We start from the raw sequence: 25,848 nt of genomic DNA on the forward strand, positions 1-25,848 counted from the left end.
GTCTTTTCACTGGAACTACAAGTTTTAAAGCTGAATTCTTTCCTTAGTTAATTTGTATCTCTGGTCTTTCAATCACTTTACTCAACCTCCTTTCATTTATGGCTCTCTATAAAAACCTTGTCTCTGTATCAGCGCTTTTATAATATCTGAAATTTAGAAATCTGGAGCAATTAGAAAACAATTTTCAGAGCACCTGGGTGGCTCAGTCATGATCTCACGGTTCACGGGTGCATGCCCCACATCGGGCTCGCTGTTGTCAGAGCAGAGCCCTCTTCCAATCCTCTGTCCCCACCCCCTTCTCTGTCCCTCCACTGGTCATGCTCTCTCTCTCATCTGTTGAACAGGGGAGCAGGTGTGGAGAGAGGAGAAGGAGTAAATTATTGTGGTTATTTGATCTGTTTAAAAAATTTTTAAATAGGTCTGAGAAAAGTACATTTTTCCAGAAGAAACAAACTTATTTTATGTGTAAAAAAATTACCAGTATTTAAGATAAATATGAATTTATGACAAAAGAAGTTTGACACAGTCCAGTACTCACTGGTTTTACATGGTTACAGTGAGGGTCAGAGATTGATATAAGGACCAAACTCATTCATTTAAAAATCGAACTCCCTTGTAAATAATACAACTGACTGACAGTCAAAGGAAAATCCTTTAGAGATGACTCTTTTTGAGCTAGTCAAGATTGTAAAAAAATAAAATAAAAAAATGTAGTCTTGTGCTGCTGAAGAAACCAAAGCCCATGTGTATTAAGTGATTCATTCAAAGGCAGAGCCATAATTCTTACCCAAGGTTCCTGGCTCCTAATTTACTCTCTCCATTTAACCACCACTGACACTGCATAAGCAAAATAAAGCATAACTCCTTTCCCATTTACTACAACTGTCAGCTGAAGCACTAAAGAGATATCGTAATACATTTAACCCAACTTCATTTTTAAAACACACAAATGTTGGAAATGTAAGCATGCCTTTGATTTTCTACATGAAAAAAATAATTAGCACACTGATCTAACTTTAAATTCCTGAATGTTCACAGGTCAGCATTTTCACCAATAAACCCCATACATTCTTTGACACATTACTGTATGTACAGTATCTAGTTAGTGACTGAAAACTTAGCACCAATTTTATAGACCTACTTGAAAAATAACCAGTTTTACTGAAAAATAACCAGTTTTATACATGGCTTAGGGTAATTACAGCTTGTGTAGGGGGTTAGTGAAATTAGGAGTCCTAATCAACCTCAGCAGACCCTAACATTTGTGCTTGATGTAGTTCAGATTTGTCACATAAGACATATTCTATAACCTGCATATTCTATAGCCAGGACTCATTCCAAGCCCATGAGCAGACCTCAGTGTATTATCTGTGAGATGGGCAATTATTGAATTGCCAGAATTATAGAATTACAGTTAAATAGGGTTGCCTTTCAGGAATGAAACTGACACATTGTTAATGCTAGAGTATTGGGAGCTAAGCTGAAACTGTGAAGGCTCTCTGATGAGAACAACAGATTGCTTTTATGGCCTGTATCTTAGTTTATGGTTTTGCAGCAGCAAACACAGAGTGCTGTAATTCCTGTAAGCAGAAGAAAGTCTGCTTACTATTCTTTAAAAGCATTTTATCACTTGAGTGTTTATTTTGAAAATTTTATTCCAATTTTGTGCTTCCATATATAAACATTGGAACATAAATCTGACTTGAAATCATTTAACTTGATGTGCTTGGAGGAGACAATGGAGATCTTGCCTAAGACTCCTATCCAACAAATGGGGAAAAAGTGAAGTCCAATATAGTTCATGGGTTACATAATAAAGAACACGGCTTAAAGTTTTATACAGTATTTCAACTGAAAAACAGACTGAATAAATTGCTACAATTCATCCCAATTAGAGATAACTGGTACTTTTTAACTGAGTGAAAATAAGCTGATGAACTGTGGGTGACCCGCAGTAGCTTTAAAGGGAAATGTGCTTAGTAACGAGAGTTAAAGAATTGAGAAGGAAATAAAATGAAGACATCTAGGGACTCGTGGTTTCCTTTTTCCTTATTAACAGGTAGGAAGTAGTTCTTAAAAAAAATTTGCCTTTTAAAGGAAAGGGAACCAGTAGGACCGGCCGGCTAAATTACCCCACTCATACATAGCCTTGAAACAGAGAAAGTAAAGGAATTCCTTTGCTTATCCTCTCGAACAAGAGTTAGAGATTAATCTTTTAAAAAATGGTTAAGATTACTGGTTACCAATAAATAATTCCAAATAGTAATTATGGCTGGTGGGGTATCCCCATTTCTTCACGCAATGATTCAGTTTATCCGCACAGTACTGTCTCCTCTTTGATATTTGTTTCTTATTCCATGCACCCATCTTCCATGAAAGCTTCTCTAGAACAATGCCTTCTTTTTCACCCACTACTTTCAATGGTACTCAGTGCATAACACTCGTTTTTGTTAAGTGAATAAGAACTGTGTATACATTATATAAAGCATGCGTCACTTATATGACAGCATGTAATGAAGTATTTAAACAAAATTTTGGAAATCTTGAATTTATTACAAAGCAGCTAAAGCTGAATATCATTTTGTTCAAACAGAACCCCAATAAAAAATGGGACCCCTTTTGTCATTCGATACCATAATGTCCTTAATTACACACAATTCCTAAACTCTGTGATGAAGGAAAATGGGACCTAAGAGAATTAAAATTTGTAACCGACATCAACTTAATCATGTTATAAGGAATGAAAAGTGAGATGGGTGATACATTTTACATGTCATCAGATGACTTTCCTGGCAAGACTTTTATGCTGATATTTTACTAGTAAAATTTCTCCTGCATTTTCTAAAGCTATCTTCTAAGTCAAGTTACTTCCTAGAGGCACTGGCAATAGTGTTTCCCACAGGATGCTTGTTCCATTGGGGAAAAATCCATGGGATGTCAAAGGAATCACCACAAACAAGTTGGAGGAGTGTCAAAGTTTATGAAATGCCTTCATAAACAGAATTTTTCAAATTTTTAAACATACCATGTGTATAGTGATGAACTGCAAGTTGGGGAGCTGAAGCATTGTTTAGTAAACTCAACTGGCCACAGAGCTTTTTTTTTTCTTCCACAAAACATATTAGTGTTCTATGGAATAATTTCTGATGTGAAGTACAAGGGGTAAGGAAATATTGGAGAATCCTGCATTCTGGCAAGGCCTCCAGAGCACTACCTGGGCTATAATGAAGCTTCACTTAGTTCACATTCATGGGCCTACCTATATCTCTACTTAAATGGCTGCCACAAATATTTAGTGTGCTTATGTATGTACTTGATAAAAACCAGGCATTTTTTTCCATAGGAGCTGGGGCTGTAACAACAAAATTACAAATTCTCACCTTTATGTAATTAATATTCTAGTGATTTCAATTACCTCTTAGTAGATATTTCAGGATGATCTTTTCATGCCATTATACACTGGGTGGGAGCAAACCTGTTTATTTAAATCTTTCAAAAGCTTTAATTGATCACTTGATAGTTCAACAAAATACGATGAGCTTCCCAATATCTAAGCCCCTTCTGCATAGTCTCCCTACCTCTGACAAGGTTATATGGCTACCTCAGCTCCCCTTACTTCACCTCCTGTGCACTGGCGGGACTCCACTCAGTGCCCTGGTTTGGGAATCAGGTGAGTATAAACAGCCTACTTGCATTTCAACTGCCATAGCTTAATAGGGCTGATTTTAAGATTCTCCAAAGTTCCAACCACTGCCAAAAAGGTATCTCTTACTAGCTAAAAAGGAAAGGTCAATAGTCAGCTGTTCAGTTCTATACCATTTACACACAGGTGTGGTTTTGTAAGTAGGTAATTTTTTTAAAGGGGAAAAATAATGGAAGGAAAAGGAAAATTTTTTAAAAGAATAGCTTTCTATCTGGCCACATAATTTGAATAAAAATTCTTACATGAAATCTTTATCATTCAACACTATGTGATCTGCTATCAACCAACCCTATCTCCCTGTTCCCCCACCCCAAAAAACAGCCTATATAATCCCGAAAAACAAAAAAAAAAACAAGCAACCAACCAAAATACATATTTCCACCAGTGCAATATTTGGAGACTGAGCAAAATGCTAAATACCAGGTTATGTATGAAACTTCCTATTTGCATAGATAAACACTGTTCTCAACAACTTCTCATGGTTCAAGCTGTACTACAAAAGGATGGGCTCAAGTATATTTGAATTTGGAAATTACATGGTACTTATCTGGGAGGAGAGTATGACTAACTCCTTTTGTATCCCAATCTTGTAAATCTACAAGAGAAGTAGTATACCCATAATGATTTAAAGTCTGTCCTCTCACAGGAGAAAATTTCAATCAGTTTCTTAGGAGTTGACCTTAATCTTTCCAACTACTACTATCACCTACCCAATAAAAAAGGCAGACACTGAAACCTAATATTTAAATTTTTCAAAGCCAAATATTTTGGTCTTCACAAATACCAGTATGTTGGCAGGGGCTGGGGGAGACCGTGCCAACTGGCTTAAGGATCTTAACAGTGCTTTTACATTCTGCGTATTTGACTATATCCAAAAATTCTGTAATTAAAATATCAAAGCAAACATACCAATCAGAAATAACATTGCAATGATTTTGAGGGCTATAGGTCAAGGAGCCAAAGATTTTTAAATATTTATATTCCTTCAATATACCAGACATATTCTAAACAATGATATTTTCCACATTTTATTTGTATGAAAAATCCCCAGCTGCATAGCAGCCACTTTACAGGCAGATATTAAAATAATATAGTAAAATGGATACAGAATTTAAAGCATCCGCCTGTATTATTATAGCAAACTAACGTAAAAATCAGGACCAAAAATGGATTCCGAAGTAAGCCTTTTTGTCCATAGTTCCATCAGCAAAAGGGTATTTCTATTTTCTAGGATCTGAAGATGGAAATGTTCTAAGTTCATAGATTTTCTCAGCATTAATAGATACATTTTTGAGGCAGCCCCACAGTCATAAAAACTATTAAACAAAATGCAATCTGAGTAAAATTATTTTAAGGGTATAAAACCTTTTTTAAAAAAATTTCATGTTTTTTGTAGCCCTTAACTTGTGAAAGAGGTTCCTCCTTATGAGACACAAGCCTCATCCAAAAACCAGTGAAACTCCAAACTGGCTTTGCAGATTAGTGCAAATACACTGCTGTGGCAACTGTGGGATGAACAGGCCAATACTGAAAAATCTCAAGGAAGGGCCACTGGTAATTTTGGTAGGTACAAATAATTTAGATGTAACCAGATCTTAAAAAGAGTTAATAAAGATAATTCCTTTAGTTATAGGGGGGAAACCCCTCCTTTCTTTATAACCAACCACATCCAGTATTTTCTCCTACATAGTTGTTTTTCTTCTCTCTGATCTCTAACATCACCCTGTCCCCTCAAGCAGTGTTCTGAAACCTGGAGGCTGCAGAAGTTCGCATTGCTTTCACAATTTTGAACATCAACAATAAACCCATGTTAGAGGAAGGATTATCCAGGCAATAAAACAAACTTACATTAAGTAGGCCTACAATGACCAAATTCCAAAGATCCTACCCCTCCCTAAGTACATGACACCTGAAATTCCATGGAATTCAGCATGAAAAGCACAGACATGAAACAAAAGAAAAAGGAGTGGGGAAAACCAACACTAAAATCAGAGTTGGTGTGTAAAATCATCTTCAAATCTTTGGGCAAACTGTACACCAAAACTGTCTTAACTTGCCTAAATATTCTATCCATTGCCAAATTGCCATGGACATCTACAAAAAGATCTTGTATTATTTATTTGCAAATATATGTATAAAAAGTGGAACAAGGAACAGAAAATACTAAACGTATTTTAATGAAAATTTAAAAAAAACACATTTTAATGAAAACCTTATGATACCACAGTATGAGAGACAGAAATAGTAGCTACCAAACAGTGGGGGATTTTTGCATAAGCCTTTTATTTGGTGCTATAAGCTTTAAAATTCCATTTTTGCTTTACATTAAAAATTATGAAGTGAAACGTACATTTAGCTAATGAAAGACATTTTGAACAGTGATTCTGGTGTTAAAATTTATTGATAGTTCTCAGCTTCAAAAATTTTAAAAATTTCTTAAATGTCATACATTCTAAAATGTCTAATGAACACATTAAATATATAAAAGATTAGTGCAAGTTACTTGAATGGTAATAACAAAGCCATCAGAAATGCTCAGGGGCACATTGTGCTTGCTAACTGGAAACAAAAAACATCGTAAAAGCCCTCCTAAAGGCAGCGACAAGGACTATGGGAAGAGCAGCTGTCATAAGTCCAAGTGACAGCATGAAGCAGCTACTAGCTTCCCAACTTACCATCTTCCTTTTCCTTTCTGCAATCTGCTCCTCTGATTCCATTTCTACTTCATTGCTAATGGGAGTTTTTTCTTCTATATCATCAATAAAATCTGGTTCCTGAAAGATGGAAATGACTGCTTTATAGATACTACTATTCCATCTACAAACTAGGGACACTACACTATTATAAATGCCTTTCAACCACAGCTAACAAATTCAACGTAGGAAAATTACAGGGCTACTTAAATGCATTTCAGAACTTTAAAACTGGTTTTAATTCAAGAACATTTTCAAAACTATGCAATCAAATAATTTTGCTGTTTAAAGTTTTAGTCACTGTTATCAATAGAGCCAACAAGGTCAAATATGGTAGCACAGCCTTCTGTTTGTTTATAGTCTTCTCAAAACACGAACATATAAAATTACTTCATAAAACCCAGTGCCTACAAACACCAAGTGCCCAATAAATGTTTTTTCAATTTAAAACTTAAGGGAAATTATTAATTAAACTGTTATTAGATTATGGAAGATGGGGTACTGGAGATGAGTAAAACCATACTTAATTTTCATATTTAAATGGTCCCTCCTAACTTCCATTTGTGTAGAGGGCAGATAAACTGTTCCCTAGCAGAGCAGACATACAGGCCAAACTCATTGCTCCAAATTTTCTTCCATGTTAAGACAATTTTCTCTGAAAAATCTCTCTCATCCTTATAGAATTATGCCCCAAATATTTAAAAAAAGAAATTAAGAGTTTAAATAAGAATTTTATTATTAACATAAGGACAATACCATCTGGAAGAAGTTTTTTAATTACCCAGTTATAGAAATATCTTGCATTCAGTTCTGCAAGGATGTGCTGGCTGAGTTAATAAGCTTAACAAACAATGCACAAATTCTGGTAGAACCTGTGTTTTATGTTTGTAAGTACTTCATTAAATAACAGTAGATTTAACTTAAAATTTTTAAACCATTTTACATAAAGCAAAAAAGTTAAAATATGACAAATTATTTTCTTTTGTTGACTTCTGCTGACAATCAGAAGAGCATAGTTCAGTACCTGATTATTTGATACTGACAGTCTCAGGGGAGAAAGCTTTCTCTGTTTAGTTTCTGGGCTCTTCATTTTGTTGGTTGTTCCTTCACAATCCAAAGTAATATTCTGATTTTGTGTATCTTTTTCTTTTGAAATATCCTTTTCTTTTTTTCCCTTTTTCCTTCTGGTCTCATAACCACTATTGATGTTTTCCGTGGATTCAGAACTACGTTTTAGAACGGGGCATTCTGGATTTTCTTTGAGGCATGCGCAGTCCACCTTGTACTTACTGGAAAGATAACCAGTTAAATATTTATTCAGGACACAAACTTTAAAATCTTCTAATCCATTTTAAGCTGCAACTCTGTAAATTCTATACTACTACTTATGAGCAATCCTACTTTTCACTAATTTGCATTACTATGGTGACTATCACAAAAGAAATTTTATTTCCAAAAGTAATCATTAGAAGTTGATTTCTGACCAGAGACTGGGCCTGGGAAAAAGCTCACACTCTTCATCTCTTCAGTATTTCTTAACTCTGCTTACCATCTCTACCACCAACATTCAGTTTCTTTCTAGGATACAGGCAACATACCAAAATCTGACTTAAACAGTAGAACCCTCCCATTTTATATGTTTTAATTAGTTTAGTGTTTGTTCACAATAAAAATAACTTACTTCCCTAAGTTTCTAGTAACTCCTACTTGCTCACTTTCAAAACTAGTACAAGTCAAACTGGCTAAATCTGTGAATCAGATAGAACTCAAAAATTTAGGATCTAGTCCCTCACCTCCCCAAATCAGGGATTATTAGAAACTAGGTTGAAACTTTGTAGATGTTTTGATTTCATGATAATAGAACTGCAAATAATGATGGCCAATAGCTAATGTTTATTAAGCACTTATTTTTGTGCCAGGAATTGTTTTAAACACTTTACATACCTTTTTTTTTTTTTTTTTGAGAGTGAGTGCGTGTGCACATAGGAACTCAAGTGGGAAGGGGCAGAGGGGGAGCAGGATGTGGTGGGGGGAGGGTGGAGAAAAAGAGAGGGGAGGGGAAGGGAATATCTGAAGCAGAGCCAAACCTGGGGCTCAATCTCATGACCCTGAGATCAAGACCTGAGCTGAAATCAACAGTCAGACACTCAACCAATTGAGCCACTCAGGCACCCCTAAACACTTTAGATATCTTAAACTCAATGAATTTTCAAAACATTCCTATTAGGTGAGTATTATTTTTCTCATTATTACTTCTGCTGTCACAAAGCACAAAGGGATGAAGAAACCAAGCTAGGATTTGAAACCAGATTACAAAAAGCTTATATTCTTAACCACTTATGGGATACAGTCTTTCAAAGCAATAAGCAAAGAGCCGTTATGCTAAACTTTCCACCTTCTTGGGGGGAGAAAGGGCTAACAAGGAAATGCTGAAGTTATAATAAATCTGACTCCCAACAATGAAGTAGAGATGCCCAGGGCAGGAAGAAGAATTTCAAGGACAGAAAACATAAAGAGGTGAGGGACTAGATCTTAATTAAATCTCCATTAAAAATATGGAGATTTAAAACTTAGGCATTTAAATAGGTTACTATAGAAAATTTTAAAAATAAAATACAGAATAGGAGGAAATGACTGAAATGCTTATAACCGAATACACTACAAGATACAAAAAGAACCATCCCCCCTCCCTCCAAAAATCGGTAAGAAAAAGACTGCCCAGTAGGAAAGTGGAAGATGATTAATCAATATAAGAGAAAACCCAAATGACAAATTAATATATAAAAAGATCCTTGGTTCATAAAATAAAGAAAATGGTAATTAAAAATATAAAAAGATACCATTTCACATGTATTACCATCAAAAGATACCATTTCACATGTATTACCATCAATTTTTAAAGTCCTAACGAGGTGGAGCAAGGAAGTAAAGCTGCGAGAATAGAAACTGGTCAGCAACCCACGCCTGCCAAAAACTGAGGCCATCCACACTCTACAACCCAGCAAGTACACCCCTAGTCCCCTGCCAGAGAGAAAACATGTACCCACAAAGATGTGTTCAAAAACCCACAGGAGCATTTTTGGCAAATCTAAAGGTCCACCAATAGTGGAATGGATAAATGCCATCAACAGTGAAAATAAATGAACTAGAGCTACCCTAACAACCAAATTGAATCTCAAAGTAATGAACGAAAAAAGATGAATGTGAAATAATACAGATTATGTTTTATATAAAATTTAAATGTAAATTTTTATAGTCAGAATTAACTTTAACATTCTTCCCTAGTGTTTCAGAACAACAGTTCTCAGAATTTCCATATAGTACTCCAACAAATGCTCTCACTGCAAAGAAAACTTGGCACAATTTCTTTTTCTTTTTTTAAAGTTTGTTTTGAGAGAGAGAAGGGACAGAAAGAAAGGAAGAGGATCCCAAGCAGGCTCAGCACTGTCAGCCCAGAGCCCAACGCAGGGCTCTCTCTCACAAACAGAACCATGAGATTGTGACCTGAGCCCAAATCAAGACTTGGATGCTTAACCATTGGAGTCACCCATGTGCCCCAAATTTCTTTTGTTCTGAAGGGCAAACTTTCAATTATCCATTCACAATGATCAGCCAAATTAGTTCTATGACTAAAACTTTACCCCCTAAAATACCAGAAAGAGAAAATTCTCACGTAAACAAGGTCAGTGTTGTATGGCTGAATTAGGACTATGGAGCATTTACATTACAATAATAATTAACTTGGAAAAGAACCAAGCAAAAATACTTAGTGACGTTGATACCAAAATATTTATTTCAAGTACGTTTAATTGCCTCATGATAAATACAAATAAAAAGTTATGAGAGTAATGCAAATACCTAAATTTTTAAGAGGACATTACGGAACTACTGAAAAACAGATTAACATATTCACAGACTGGAACTTACCAATTCCCATAGTCAAAATCAAAGGCAATAGTAATTTCAGTTCCTTTTGGAATAGTCTGTATAGAATAAATGTAAAGATGGATGGTTCCATCTTCAATTTCATGCCTCACCTGTGAGTTAAAAGAATGGTTTAAAATTTTTTATAATTTTTTTCTACTTTTAGAAGCGTCTCATCCTGCAATTTTGAAAAATTTCAAAGTAATTCATAAGTACAACATGGAAAATATGCAATTTAAGACTTGTAACTAAATCGGTGGTTATCAACTGGAAGGAAGCATAGTGATGCAAACTCTACAGCCCACCATGTAGCACTCAAAAGCAGATCAAAAAAATTAAAGGCAAATACTACACTTCATCAATTCTACAATGTCAATTTTTTCACCTTTGATTATCTCTGAAATTCAGAGTTTTTTAAGTGATGGCACCTTCAATTTGATGAAATAAAATAATGATTTTATTTCAAAAAATACACCCCACTTTTCTATGACAGACACTGTTCTACGTACTTCATATGTATTAACTCCAGGAGTCCTCATAACCACTTTTTACAGATCACACACAAGGTACAAAGTAAGTCAAAGAGAAGACATGAATCTGATAAGTCTGGTTTCAAAACCTATACTCAGTTGTAACATAGCTATAAATGAAAATGTTTATTTTGACATGTTAAAAAAAAATATTAACTTTACACTCCAATTAAAAGTTTTTAAAAAAATTTTATAGTAGCATATATAAAATCTACTTTAGCTTTCAGTTTTGTTATCTGCCTTGATCCAATCAGATCATATATTTGACCCATTAGAAGAGCTTCAGAAATAAACAGAAACCTAATATTTCTTCTTACAAAGAACATCACAATTTTTTCAATGTGCAGAGCAATTTTTAAGACCTCACAGCCCATTACCACCTAATTTTTTGCAGTGAAAATACATTGAGGAATATAAAATGCATCAATGGATAGAAAGTGTTTCAGGCTACCGGACTTGTGTTTAATACTCAATTCCATGCATCCCCCTCCTGAAAAGATTTCTATAAGCTTACCTCAGCATTGGGTGTACAAGAACGCCTGATGAACCGAGCCTCATTCCCAAAAGTCCTTGCATCAACACACATTTCTAGCCCGTGAAATTTAGAATAAAATAAAACAAAAGGATATGGTCTACAAAGAAAGAAATACATTATAAATTATTAACATAAGAAACCTCTAAAAGATTCAAAGTAAATAGTGAAGCCAAGACTTGAATATAGGCAGTCTAATACCAGAACCCATTCGTTAAAGGCTAGTTCATGCTAATGAGATTTTTACCTGCTCCAGTAACCTTACCTACATTAAAGGTATTAATTGGAAGATAGATATTCAAATTTACAAGATAAAAAGGGAGTGACTACTGGCTTTACAGGAGGATTCCTAATTGGACACCTTTAAAATCCTCATCTCCTACTGCATTTAAGTTTTGATTTATAGCACTGTTTCAGATCAAATTTGCTATGTAAATTTGTATATCTTGTATATCTTTCAAATCTTAAAAAATGAAGTTATAAACAACAAATACTTTTAATAACCATATAGACTGTTATCTCCCTAAAGATACAAACATATTTCCAGACCTCCAGGAAGCAAGTCATATCAAATGCCCCCGAAAAATCACAACTACAGAAGAGGGCTCCAGAGCCATTCTAGTACCAAGAAAGTGGGAGTTTAAAGTGGTGCCAATAATTTAAGACCAACTCTAACATCCTGTGATAAAGAGGAAGGGGTTTTGCCTATGATCACCAATGGTCTTTTCAGGTTATAGCAATTATGTTACAAGGAACTAAGTAAGGTCCTGGATGCAAAAGGGCTTCACTCTTTATAATCTTAGGTAATCAGAGTTTTAAATTAATGTCCACCTATACTGCTGCAGTTTATCTTTGAAGCAGACTGTTGCAGGAGTGTCAGCAAGATAGAGATGGTTAAGAGACTGAGGAATACATCTGCTTTTTGTCATATTTTACTATAGTTCAAAAGTTATTAGTCACTGTTCAACTGCACCAGTTTTAAATGTATTAAAATGATAACTTAGAAAAACAAAAGGCTTATGAACACACAGCATCTTGGTAAAATAACCAAAAAATCAATACTTAATAACAGATAACTGGTAAAACAAATGAATATATACCTCTTAAAGAAATATCCATTTGCTTCAAACTGTTCTCTTAGCATAAACTTCCCTCTGTACTCAATGATAAGTGCATCAGGAGGCAAATCTTTTGCGGACTTCAGAATTTTCTTATTTTTTTGTATATGGCTCTAAAATCAGAGAAATGTTCAGATTAGTTAAACCTGACTGCTTTCAGTCTAACTACTTAAGACATACATTAGAAAAAGGTTTTTGTTCATAATTTTTTGGCAAATGATATATTTACCTCTACAGGAGGTTTGAAGAGCAAATTGTTGGTATTCAAATCTGATTTATTTATCTCTTTTTTGTCATTTCCATTGCCTAATCTCAGAGCTATTCTTTGTGCCTCCCTCTGAACACCTTCACTATATTGGTTACTATTTGCCTCTTCGTATCGATCCATCCACGCTTTGATTTTTGTCTCCCATCCAAAATTTGAAGCATCAGATGAAGGATCAATCTCTGGAGCTGAACCCTAAAATCATAGCAAACTAAGCATTAATATCTGGACTTCTAAGTATACACACACACATACACAAACACCAATAGTAATCTATATAAAAGAACATAATATAAAACAGAAATAATGTTAGGCTTTCTAAGTTGGTCCTGGGGGAAAAAAAGACCATAAATGAGCAGCCTACTACTTTTTTATACTGTATGCCAGATAAATAAGGAGTAGAAAACTAAAGAGGCCAAGTTATGTTGAAGAGCATAAATTCAACCTTCACTGACACCATTGTAACCAAACAGAGGCCACTGCCAAAACTGCAAATACCCAAAACTTTGGAGTGATTGTCAACTAATACTTAAAAAAAGAGAGCATATGAATTTTTTTTTAGAGACTGCCAGTATCTACTTTATATTCACAATTCTGATAGAATACAATTTTAACATCTTTTACTTAAAAACACACTTTGACATCTTAATTTAGTATAATTCCAACATCTATAATTAGTTGTCCACATGATAAATATGATACGAGAACAAATGTCTCATAGGATGTGAAATGACCCAAAATGGTCCATAGCCTAAATTCAAGGGTCATAATGACAGTAAGGACTTTTAAACTTAAGTGCTTCCTCTTTATCTATACCTCCTATTAAAAACCTGTAAGATAAGATGCTAATTGCCAAGTACAAAAAGTTACAGCCTCTCTCAATCTGTTATAGAACAAAAAGGGAACTCTTGTCTTGCCGGAATGCAATTTACAGATAGGCACAAGGACCACACATTTTAAAAATGTATTAAAATGTGGACTCCCACAGTTCCTATTTGCAATCTGAGGATAAAAATCAATTAAGGCAGATAACAAAAACATATGCATAATTCAGATTTATAATTGGTTTTAACACATGACATTTCAGTTTGTTGTAAATGCTATTCATCAGTTTCTTTCTACAACACTGAGCACCTTGGTTGCTATATGTATAACTTACCTAAAATTTGAAAATCACATTTAGGATTCATAAAGATCCTTACATATCATGTTAGACATGTATACATATATAGTAATGCTAAAATTTACCATCTGTCCACCTATCATGTAAGTAATTTTTAATACAAAAAGAATTTCATTCTTTTCTACAATGAAATGAACTGTAGTAAGTTGTTCAACTACTTGCTAAGAGGTTTATTTTTATTAACTGGTATTTTCTATACTTATATGTTCTACATTATAATGACAACCTGATAATAGATTTTTATACAAATATGAAATACATATTAAGGCTTTCCTCAGCTTTATTAAAGAAATCCATTAAGTTTAAAAACTTTTCTTTCTTTTTTGTCCTCCCCCACCCAAGCCCTCTACTGACCTGGTATATATTTGACAGTTCTTCCATATCTCTTGAACCTATAAATACTACTGAATTACTAACTGACACTGTTAGAAGCTTAATGAGGTATCTTTTAGTAAAGGAAAAGATATCTTTAAAGATGCACAGGCATTTTAAAAATTTTACTTCCTTAGTCATTTCTTTACAAAATAAATGAAAGTATTTCATGTAAGTAAAAGATGCTCCTTTTTTTTTTTTTAATGTTTTTTTATTTATTTCTAGGAGAGAGAGAGACAGACAGACAGACAGACAGACAGAGTGAGCAGGGGAGGGTCAGAGAGAGAGGGAGTCACAGACTGAAACACGCTCCAGGCTCTGAGCTGGCAGTCAGCACAGAGCCCAACGCGGGGCTCGAACCCACGAACCGTGAGATCATGACCTAAGCAAAAGTCGGACGCTTAACCGACTAAGCCACCCAGGCGCCCCAAGATGTTCCTTCTTCATTAAACTTGCTACTGGGATGATTGGATAAATCAGGAAGAAAGGAAAACTGTTGGAGTATTAATAGCTTCCACTAGGTTAATCCAAAACCTTTTTCAAATTGTATGCTGTCTCAGAGAAATGTCCCATAAACACAAGTATAATATATAGTAAATACATAATCCCCAACTTTAACATATAAAGAACATTTTATGAAACGTGGGGCTTGAAGTGTGTTGAGTGACACCACGTATTAACATTCTTGAGAAAGAACTATAAACGTGCAGTAATCATCACTGAACAGCTGTTTAATGATTTGTTTTCCAAGAATGTGAAATAATAATTGTAATGCTTTATACTCTGGTCACAAAAGATACATTGTAACATGCTCCCATTATTTTAGTATCTACAATGTAAGAAACCCATTATCCTTTAACCACACAGGCCAGAAAGCTGTAGTAGCACAATATAGCTGACCTCTGTGACCCAACACCTATCTTATAGCAGGAGGCAGAGCTAATGAGCCTTGCCTCTCTCAACATCTGGGCATCTACAAAATTGAGGATGTATGCTAATTAATTAGAAGTACAAGTGACTATTTTGTGTTCCCCTATGGTGATTTTATAGTATTTTATTACAACTGACTTGACTAAATCGCTAGAATCCCAACTATGTAAAAACGCCAATTTCCAAATTCTAAATGTGATTTTTACATTCCTATATCCAGTATACAAAGTGGTATGGAGACATGGAATGCAAAAATCAACTGAAATTCAGATTATCCAAAATTTTGATAATAGAAATTACTTATACCACCTCCTTTTGCTTAATGATTTAAGTGTTAATAAACTCCAAGAGAGGTATAGTAATCCAATTAGGATTCTCTCTGGTGTCACTTCTGGAAAGATAATAAGTAATGAGATGATACACAATGAAGAGAACACACAGTAAAGGTTTTGGACAAGCAACCACTTAGAAACTCCTAAAAAACTGATAGTTGGAACAAGGACCCAAATTTAATGTATTTACCTTAACTCTTTAAAAAAATTTTTTAATGGTTATTTATTTTGAGAGAAAGAGAAGGAGAGCAGGGGAGGTACAGAGAGACAGAGGGAGAAAGAATCCCAAGTAGGCTGCATGCTCAGCACAGAGCTCCATGCAGGGCTCAATCTCAAGACTGTGAGATCATGACCTGAGCCAAAATCAAAACTCAGATGCTTAACTGACTGAGCCACCCAGATGCCCCTATTTACCTTAACTCTTGATGACTTCCGAGATCCTTCACGAAAGGCCTGAAATAACATGAAATTCTGAGTTAGTTTTTTTTAAATTGGATATAATCAATCAGTTCGGTAAAGGTTTTTTTTTTTTTTTTTAATAGTTTATTGTCCAGTTGGTTTCCCAATGTTAAATACACTTTGGGACCTGGCAGATTAGTGAGCTGTCACTAAATACTTATTGAATAAATACAACTCTGTTTACCACAGTACTTATTACTCAAATGCTACTACGTACTCAAATATCACTTACTAGTTGATTACAAGAATTAAAGTAATAACTTTATCACTCCCAAAACTTTCTCATGACAAATAAAATTACTGTAATATTGTTAATACCCTTCCAATTTTAATCAAGTATTTTCCCATGATTGTAATAACTGAGCACACAAAATTTGAGATTTTCCCTAGCAGTATCATATACATATTCTCTTGTTCTTATATAGCCTGCATTGTAATTTGTTGTTGTTGTTTTTTAATTTAAGTGTAGTTGACGTGCACTGTTACTTTAGTTTCAGGTATACAAAGCCTGCATTCTATTTTTAATAATAGAATAGTATGCTATTAGGTGACTTTACTTACTTAAACATTCACCTCGTTCTGGCTATATTTGCCAATTTTTTTTTGTTACTGTGAGACCTCAATAAAAACCTTTACTGAAACTGAGAACTGATGGGTGTGGGGGGGAGGGAAGGGGGTTGATGGGCATGGAGGAGGGCACTTGTGGGAATGAGCACTGGGTATAGGGATTACTCAAAAAAAAAAAAAAAAATCTGGGGTGCCTGGGTAGCTCAGTTGGTTAAGTGTCCAACTTCAGCTCAGGTCATGATTTCATGGTGCGTGGGTTCAAGCCCTGCATCAGGCTCTGTGCTGACAGCTTAAAGCCTGGAATCTGCTTTGGATTCTGTGTCTCCCTCTCCCTCTCTGCCCCTCTCCTGCTCGTGCTCTCTCAAAAATAAACATTAAAAAAATAATAAAATAAAATAAAAACTGTCCTCTATCCAGAACATCTGTTGTAAATTCCTTTCAAATTTTTAACAATTAGCCAAAGCAGCAATAGGCTGGGGGAAAAAAAAAGGCAAAACTGTATATATCCTTTTGTTATATATATTTTTTATTATATGTTACTCCTCAAATAATAAAACCTTAACAGTGAGTAAGACCTAAGTATAGGCAAACTAGATCTTTTATATCCATTTCCTCGATTTTTTTTCCCATTCCTTGTCAATTTTTAACAGTATAGAAAAATCTTTTTAAAAAAAATTTTTTAATGTTTTATTTATTTCTGAGAGAGAGACAACATTAGCAGGGGAGGGTCAGAGAGAGAGGGAGATACAGAATCTGAAGCAGGCTCCAGGCTCTGAGCTGGCTGTCAGCACAGAGCCCGACGCGGGGCTTGAACCCACGAACCGTGAGACCATGACCTGAGCCAGAGTCGGATGCTTAACCAACTGAGCCACCCAGGTGCCCCAGAAAAATCTCTTTTTAAACACACAGCAATATTCTGAAACAACTATGACACAATTCAAGACCCAGGACTGATTCATTTTAAATAGACAAAAGTAATTCCAGCCAGAAAAAAATACAGAATCTCTGCTTTACTCAATAAATAGATTTGTTAAACCAATGACTTGAATATACAAGGATAAAATTTCCAAGTAACAATAAGCAGGAAAGCCTGATTTGAAAGCATGAGATGAAACAAATACGTCAATACCAATACGTGAATTCCTAAATTGTAAAAGGCATTTAATAGACAATCTCTCTCTCTCCGTGTAAATTACAATCTTAAATAAGGAACTTAACAATGAAACAAGACAAAATGTTGTTAAGTGCTATAATAAAAGGTTCACATGCCATAATAAGATGCAAACAAAGATGATCATATTTGATAGGAGAAAAGCAAGTTTCATGGAGGAAGCAGCAGTACTTGAGAGTATAATAAGGGTTTAAAAGACAGAGAATATCCTAAGTGGTGATGAGAACAGCATAAGCAAAGATAACCTGGTGGGACACCTGGCAGGCTCAGTCGCTAGGGCACACAACTTTTGAGCTCAGGATTCAAGCCCCATATTGGGCACAGAGCTTACTTTAAAAAAAAAAAAAAAGTAAAGAAAAAACACCCAGAAAGGGCAGGTAGAATTTGGTTGTAACAATGGATAAAATACAGGCTAAAGTGTAGCAGAACTGTAGAGGGACCTAATCTGTGAAGATTGCTACAGTCAAGCTTAAACGGTGGTGAAATGAGAAACTGAAACATACCTGCTGCCTATTAAATAACCAAATAATGCCTTGAAGAATTACTCAAGGAAAATGCTTTCTTTGGAAAAACCCTGACCTTATATCTAGGAATAATTTCACTCTATAATAGCAATATAGTCATTGTGAAAAGTATTTTTTACCTTATAAGAGAAAAATCTTCAAGAGCAATAATAAATTTAATGAAAAAGTGGCTTAGAAATTGTTTTGTACCATTATATCCTTGGGATAATTTATCACATAAAACTTAAGTAAAAAAAGTCTACATAAGAAATTCAACAAATATGGAAGTTTATTAAGATGATTACATATGATTCAGAGAAGAACAACTATAAGCAATCATTCACAATTATCATATGCTCCTTTACCTTGTTCATAAGCTATTACAAATTTAGGACTGTTATTTTTTTTCTACAACAGCAATTTTTTTTCTATTTTATTTTAGCTTCTGCATTTCTATGACTAGTCTCATTAGTAATTTCAAATCAGTATGCCAACATTTTTATTACACTTCAATCTTTAAAACATATTAAAATTATAAAATGAGTTTTAAAAAACATATTCTGCCACCTTTTCTAGCTACCATCCATAACTACCTGCCTTCCCTGTAAAACTCAGTTCCTATCACTTCCTATCTACTCGTCTAAAAAAAGGAAAAAACTTACTTTTTTACATTTTGAAATGTTTTGTTCTTTCTCCCCACTTTTTTTCCTTCTTTTATCATTAACCTTGGAAACTCTCGAAGCAGTTAAAGTAATCGATGTTGGGGTATGCTGAAATGCAGTATACAATTCCACAGGAACCTCATCACCACTTTCAGTTGCACTGGTATCACCATCTTCCAAGGCAAAATAAAAATTACTGTACTTGTAATACTATTTCGAACAAAATGAAAATAAAACAGCATTCATTCTACATGACAAACTGTTGTATCTCCATCTTTCTTAAGAATAAATTTTTCTACTTCCTCAGTTCATTAATAGTAAGATACATTTAAATGCAAAAAGTCTGACAACACACTGAGGTACTGTGTGACTGTGGGAAATGAGCACTTGCATAAATAGTCAGTGGTAATTCAAAATCCCCTATGAAGGGGAATTTAACCATATCTAACAAAATTCTACATACACTTATTCTTTCACCTAATAAACTTATTTCTAGGTGCGTGTCCAAAGAGAAAATGAACAAAAATACAAAAAAAAATTATCCAACAGGGTTTCATTGATGGTATTATTTGTAATAACAAAAACAACCAAAACAAAACAAAGCCAAAAATGCTGGAAACAACCTAAATGTCCACCAAACAGTTCAGTAAACTATGATTGTTCAAAACCAGTTGTACTGGTGGTGTTTTAAACCAAAATAAAGGTGTAGTACAGTTATACTGCTAAAATCTATTCCTAAAAATGAAACACTATTCCATATGACAAACAGATCACCATCTCTCTGAAAAGCAAACATATTTTAATACTTCTTTAAACCTGTTACCTTTGTAGAAAAATAAGGATTTAAAATTCTTATTTTCCTCTAATTTCCACATTTTCTAAAATAAGTACATTCTATAATCTGTAAAAAACAACTATTTAAAATCTATACCTGACACTGTAAGTTATATATACAACCAACATTCACTGGTAAGGTGTTTATGTCCAATGAAAATATGCAGGACACTCATTTCCTCAATCACACTAATTTTAATTTAGCATAGATCCTTCTCACCTACCTGACATATTTTCCCTTTTCCGGCGTTGTAGTAGCACTGCCCTCTCTTTATCCAAACTCCTGCATTAAAATATTAACATGATTATTAATTAAACTTTCATAAATCTAGATATAAAGCAGATTGATTTAAAAAAAATTTTTTTAATGATTTATTTATTTCTGAGAGAGAGAGAGAGAGACAGTGTGAGCAGGGGAGGGTCAGAGAGAGAGGGAGACACAGAATCTGAAGCAGGCTCCAGGCTCTGAGCTGTCAGCACAGAGCCCAACCCAGGGCTCAAACCCACAAACTGTGAGATCATGACCTGAGCTGAAGTCGGACGCTCAACCGAATGAGCCACCCAGGCGCCCCAAAGCCGACTGATTTTAAATGCGATAAACTTTACAATTTCTCTAATGTTCTTACTGAAAAACAAACAGTATAAAATATGTGTATTTTATCCCTTGCCTTAATCTAGCATAATTAGCAATAGATAGCAGTTAAGTGACTCTGCTGTGCTTTGAAGAAAGTAACTTTTTACTTAGGAAACTAGTATTTTTTTCAAATTGAAAAAGCATTTCAAATGAAAAAGCATTTGCATTTCAATGCAAAATGTCTGGGAGTGCCTGGATGGCTCAATCGGGTAAGTGTCTGACTTTGGCTCAAATCCTGATCTCACAGCTCAGCTCATGAGTTTGAGCCCCGCGTCAGGCTCTGTGCTGACAGCTTAAAGCCCAGAGCCTGCTTCGGATTCTGTGTCTCCCTCTCTCTCTGTGCCTCACCAGCTCACACTCGGTCTCTCTCTCTCTCTCTCTCAAAAACAAACATTAAAAAATTTGCTTTAAAAATTTTTTAAGCAAGAAGTCTGGAAAAAACAGAATGCTAACTAAAACCAAAATAAACTTCTTAAAAGTACACCACTGATTTAGGATCTATTTGCATTATTCTCATTTGCCTCAAATTATTTCCACTTTTGAGGTAAAAATAAACACTGAACTTTTAACAATTAAAAATATACTAGAGGGAGGGTGCCTGGGTGGCTCAGTGGATTAAAAATATACTAGAGGGGAGGTGGGTGGGGGAGATGGATTAAATAGAGGATGAGGATTAAGAACCACACTTGTTGTATGGAAGTGTTAGTGTTAAACACATCATATGGGTGTTGTATGGAAGTGTTAGTGTTAAACACATCGTATATCTGAAACAAATAGAACATTGGATCTTAACTAACTGGCATTTAAATAAAAACTTTAAAAAGTAAAATATTTCATTAACTCCTCACTTATGAACTACATCATCCACAGTAACTTTTATTTTTCCCACCAACACTTTCAAAGTGTAAAAACCTATTAGCCTAGAGGTCAAATAAGACTATTATTAGATGAGGGAATAAGGGCTCTAAACTAAAATGTCTACAATTCAGTAACAAACTTGTCTTAATGTCTACTAGGACATATAACTATAACATTACTGATAACCAGCCTATTTATCACAGAATAATAAGTAGGTATCACTCAATGGACTAACCTCCCTACTAATCAGTTTTAAACCAATTCTTACCGAATTTATCAAGAGAGATTTACCCCATCAAAAGTCATGTGACAAAAGGCTAGTTAACTACCATAAAGTAAAACAAAATCGGGGTGCCTGGGTGGCTTAGTCGGTTAAGCGTCCGACTTTCGCTTAGGTCATGATCTCGCGGTTCGTGGGTTCGAGCCCCGCGTCGGGCTCTGTGCTGACAGCCAGCTCAGAGCCTGGAGCCTGTTTCAGTCTGTGACTCCCTCTCTGTCTGACCCTCCCCTGCTCACGCTGTCTCTCTCTCTCTCTCTCTCCTAGAAATAAATAAAACATTTAAAAAAAAAATTAAAAAAAATAAAAATAAAAATAAAAAAATCACATAGTAAAACCTCACTCATAATAAAGCAATGCAAAGTCTAACATTGAGATTACCATTTTGAATCTAGTTAAACTGGCAAAAATCCAAGTCTGTCAGATACAGCTGTAAGCCCCAGGAAAATAAGCATGCTTATCCATTCCTGGTAGGAATTCAAAACTGTACAGCTTGTATTGGAGGGGAATTTGGCGATATCTGACAAAAATTTCACATATATGTAATACATTTACCCTTGCTGAACAAGCCCAATTTTTTTAGTTCTTTTTTTAATGTTTTATTTATTTCTGAGAGAGAGACAGTGTGAGCAGGGGAGAGTCAGAGAGAGAGGGAGACACAGAATCTGAAACAGGCTCCAGGCTCTGAGCTGGCTGTCAGCATAGAGACCAACACGAGGCTTGAACCCACAAACCGTGAGATCATGACCTGAGCCAAAGTCAGACTCTTAACCGACTGAGCCACCCAGGCGCCCCAAGAATAATCCATTTTTTATGTTACTTCAGGGATGGAAGGTTCACGGATAGAAAGCTCAACTTATTTGAATATACTTTGTTTTAAAATTTAACTCTAGAATAATGGGATTACTTCTTATATAGTCATATAAGTATATAATTATGAAAACAGTATAAAAAGCAATCCTAAAAATAACTAGATTCCTCCTACATTTCTGGTAGGAATATAAAATGGTATAACTGCTCTGCAATATAGTTGGACAATTTCTTTAAAAATGGAACACACAACTACCATGTGACTAAGCAATTGCACTCTTGGGCATTTATCCCAGAGAAAACAAACTTACATTCACACCAAAACCTGTACACAGATGTTCACAGCAACTTTATCTGTAATAGCCAAAAAATATCCTCCAACAGGTAAATGGTTAAATAAACTGTAGTACATATAGGTCATAGAACACTACATAGCAATAAGAAAGAATGAAATATTGCGGCAGCTGGGTGCCTCACTCGGTTAAGAGTCCAACTTTGGCTCAAGTCATGTTCTCAGGGTTTGTGAGTTCAAGACCCATATCAGATTGTATGCTGTCAGCACAGAGCCTACTTTGGATCGTCTGTCCACCTCTCTCTGCCCCTCCCCCACACTCTCTCTAAAAAGTAAATAAACATGAAGGAAAGCAAAGGAAAAAGGATATGCAACAAACTGGCTGGTCTCCAGAGAATCATGCTGAGTAAAAAAAGCCAACCCCACTATTTATATAACATACTGGAAATGACAAAATTCTAGCCATGGAGTACAGATTACAGCAACAGGGTTGCCAAAGGAAAAGAATGGGAGAGGTGGGAGAGGTGGATGCAGCTGTAAAAAGCAAGGAAGGATAGTGACCACGGAAATGTTTTGTATCTTGACTAGATCAACTAAATATAGTAGCTATAATATTTTATTAATAGTTTTGCAACATGTTACTACTGGGGAGAACTCGGTACAAGATACACAGAATCTCTATTATTTACTAACTATACGTGAAACTCTAACTCAAAATTAAGTTTAACTTAAAAAGATTTTAAAAAGGGGGCACCTGGGTGGCTCAGTCAGTGAAATGTCTCTTGATTTGGGTTTAGGTCATGATCTCACAGTTCCTGAGTTCGAGCCCCATGACTCTCTCAGCGCAGAGCCTAATTGGGATTTTCTGTCTCCCTCTCTCTCTGCCCTTCCCCTGCTTGCTCGCTCGCGTGCTCTCCCTCTCTCTCAAAAATAAATAAATACTGAAAAGTAAAGAAAAAAAAAACCTCATCAATGTAAGTGTGTATCCGGCTAGTGTTTTAACCACACAGTGAAATTCTTTTAAGGGACCTTAAACACAATAAACCACACATTCCTTGTGGAACATAACTTAAGGCGGGGGAAGTTCTAAACTGTTTTACACAGGGGCACCTGGCTAGCTCCGTCAGTAGACCATGAGATTCTTCATCTCAGGGTCATGAGTCTAAGGCCTAATTTGGGTGCAGAATTTACTTTTAAAAAAATAAACTGTAGGGGCGCCTGGGTGGCTTAGTCGGTTAAGCGTCCGACTTTCGCTTAGGTCATGATCTCACGGTTTGTGGGTTCGAGCCCCACATCGGGCTCTGTGCTGACTGCCACCTCAGGGCCTGGAACCTGTTTCAGAGTCTGTGTCTCCCTCTCTCTCTGACCCTTCCCTGCTCACGCTGTCTCTCTCTCGCCTAGAAATAAATAAAACATTAAAAAAAATAAACTGTAATCTGTTTTTACATAATCATATTGTTGGTGCTAGTTGTTGGTGTTGTTACTCTGAGATACTGCATTTTTCTATGAAATAAAGCAACTGAGTAACAGGTAAAATTCTAATTACATTATTGTCTATATCACTGAGAACTAGGATCAAAGGATATATAAACAGTATATAGAAAAGTTTAGATGAAAACCTTGTATTCCCAAATTTCAATTACAATTATCTGCATAAACTCATGTACTTTATCTTAAAAATAAACTCCCAAAACATATTTCCCTAGATTTGTCTACCAGAAAGACCTAGGAACAGTGACCAATCTACTAGAAAGAGCATGACTAGCTCTCAGATTCTAGTCCTGAAAACCAATCCTCAGTTAGGGTCACAGAAATATAAAATACGCTCAAGACATCTTGTTATACCAGACAGCACAAACACTTATCAAGTGTCACTAGGATACTGTCAAAAGGGCTTAAGAGGGGGCGCCTGGGTGGCTCAGTCGGTTGAGCATCCGACTTCAGCTCAGGTCATGATCTCACAATGTGGGTTCGAGCCCCGTGTTGGGCTCTGTACTGACAGCTAGCTCAAAGCCTGGAGCCTCCTTCAGATTCTGTGTCTCCCTCTCTCTCTGATCCTCCCCTGGTCACGCTGTCTCTATCTCTCTCAAAAATAAATAAAACATTAAAAAAAATTAACAAAAAAAAGGGCTTAAGAGTCAATTTGTCGAGTTCCCACCAATCAAAACCAGACAAAATTTAAATATCAATAAGGGTAATAATTGCAGCAGATTGACATCCATTATGTTTAAATCCCTGAGTTCATAATGATACTTAAATTTCTTTTCAGTGTTCTGAACAATGGTAAAAAAGGCTAAGAATCAGCAAGCATTTATCCTGCCTATCCTCGCTGAAATACAGTTGACCCTTGAACAACATGAAGAGTTAGGAGCACCAACCTCCTTTGCAGTCAAAAATCTGCGTATAACTTTTGACTTTCCAAAAACTTAAAACTGTAGGCTTACTGATAACCTAACAGTTGATTAACACACATTTGGTACTTTATATCTATTATATATTTTATTCTTACAATAAAGTGAGCAAGAGAAAAGAAAATATAATTAAGAAAATCATAAAGAGGGGCGTCTGGGTAGCTTAGTAGGTTAAGCGTCCAACTTTGGCTCAGGTCATGATCTCATGGTTCATGACTCTGACCCCTATGTCGGGCTCTGTGCTGACAGCAGAGAACTTGGAGCCTGCTTTGGATTCCATGTCTGTCTCTCTCTCTCTGCCCTATCCCTACTCGCGTGCTCTCTCTCTCTCTCTCAAAAATAAACATTCTTTAAAAAAAATTTTTTTTAATTTCATAACAAAAATAAACATAGTAGTATATCGAAAAAAATCCAAATATAAGTGGACTTGCACAAATCATAATTATGCTATTCAAGGGTCAACTGTATACCTTAAGAGAACTACACAGTTGATATCGGGAAGTTTGTTTCTATTAACATATTCAAGCTAATAAGTCATAAGCAATAAGATTAACATGGCAGGGGGGCACCTGAATGGCTCAGTCGGTTAAGCATCTGACTTTGGCCCAGGTCACGATCTCACATGAGTTCGTGAGTTCGAGCCCCACATAGGGCTCTGTGCTGACAGCTGAGAGGCTGGAGCCGGCTTTGGATTCTGTGTCTCCCTCTCTGTCCCTCACCCACTCACACTCTTTCAAAAATTTAAAAAAAAAAAAAAAAAAAAAAAAAAAAAAAAAAAAAAAAAAAAT

The 25,848-nt window shown here is 35.4% G+C and overlaps 1 protein-coding gene across 1 annotated transcript in view; it reads right to left on the reverse strand.

Moving 5' to 3' along the window:
- KMT2E (lysine methyltransferase 2E (inactive)) overlaps positions 1-25,848 on the reverse strand; it is a 99,936-nt gene that overhangs the window by 13,688 nt on the left and 60,400 nt on the right. Inside the window, 9 exon segments of the mRNA XM_077746913.1 lie at positions 6,379-6,477; positions 7,421-7,685; positions 10,324-10,433; positions 11,365-11,482; positions 12,483-12,613; positions 12,730-12,960; positions 15,997-16,035; positions 18,945-19,117; positions 20,003-20,061. Coding sequence (XP_077603039.1) covers positions 6,379-6,477; positions 7,421-7,685; positions 10,324-10,433; positions 11,365-11,482; positions 12,483-12,613; positions 12,730-12,960; positions 15,997-16,035; positions 18,945-19,117; positions 20,003-20,061 — 1,225 coding nt within the window.

The sequence above is a fragment of the Crocuta crocuta genome, unplaced genomic scaffold, assembly GCF_008692635.1.
Source record: "Crocuta crocuta isolate KB4526 unplaced genomic scaffold, BGI_CrCroc_1.0 scaffold396, whole genome shotgun sequence".
NCBI classification, from domain to species: domain Eukaryota; kingdom Metazoa; phylum Chordata; class Mammalia; order Carnivora; family Hyaenidae; genus Crocuta; species Crocuta crocuta.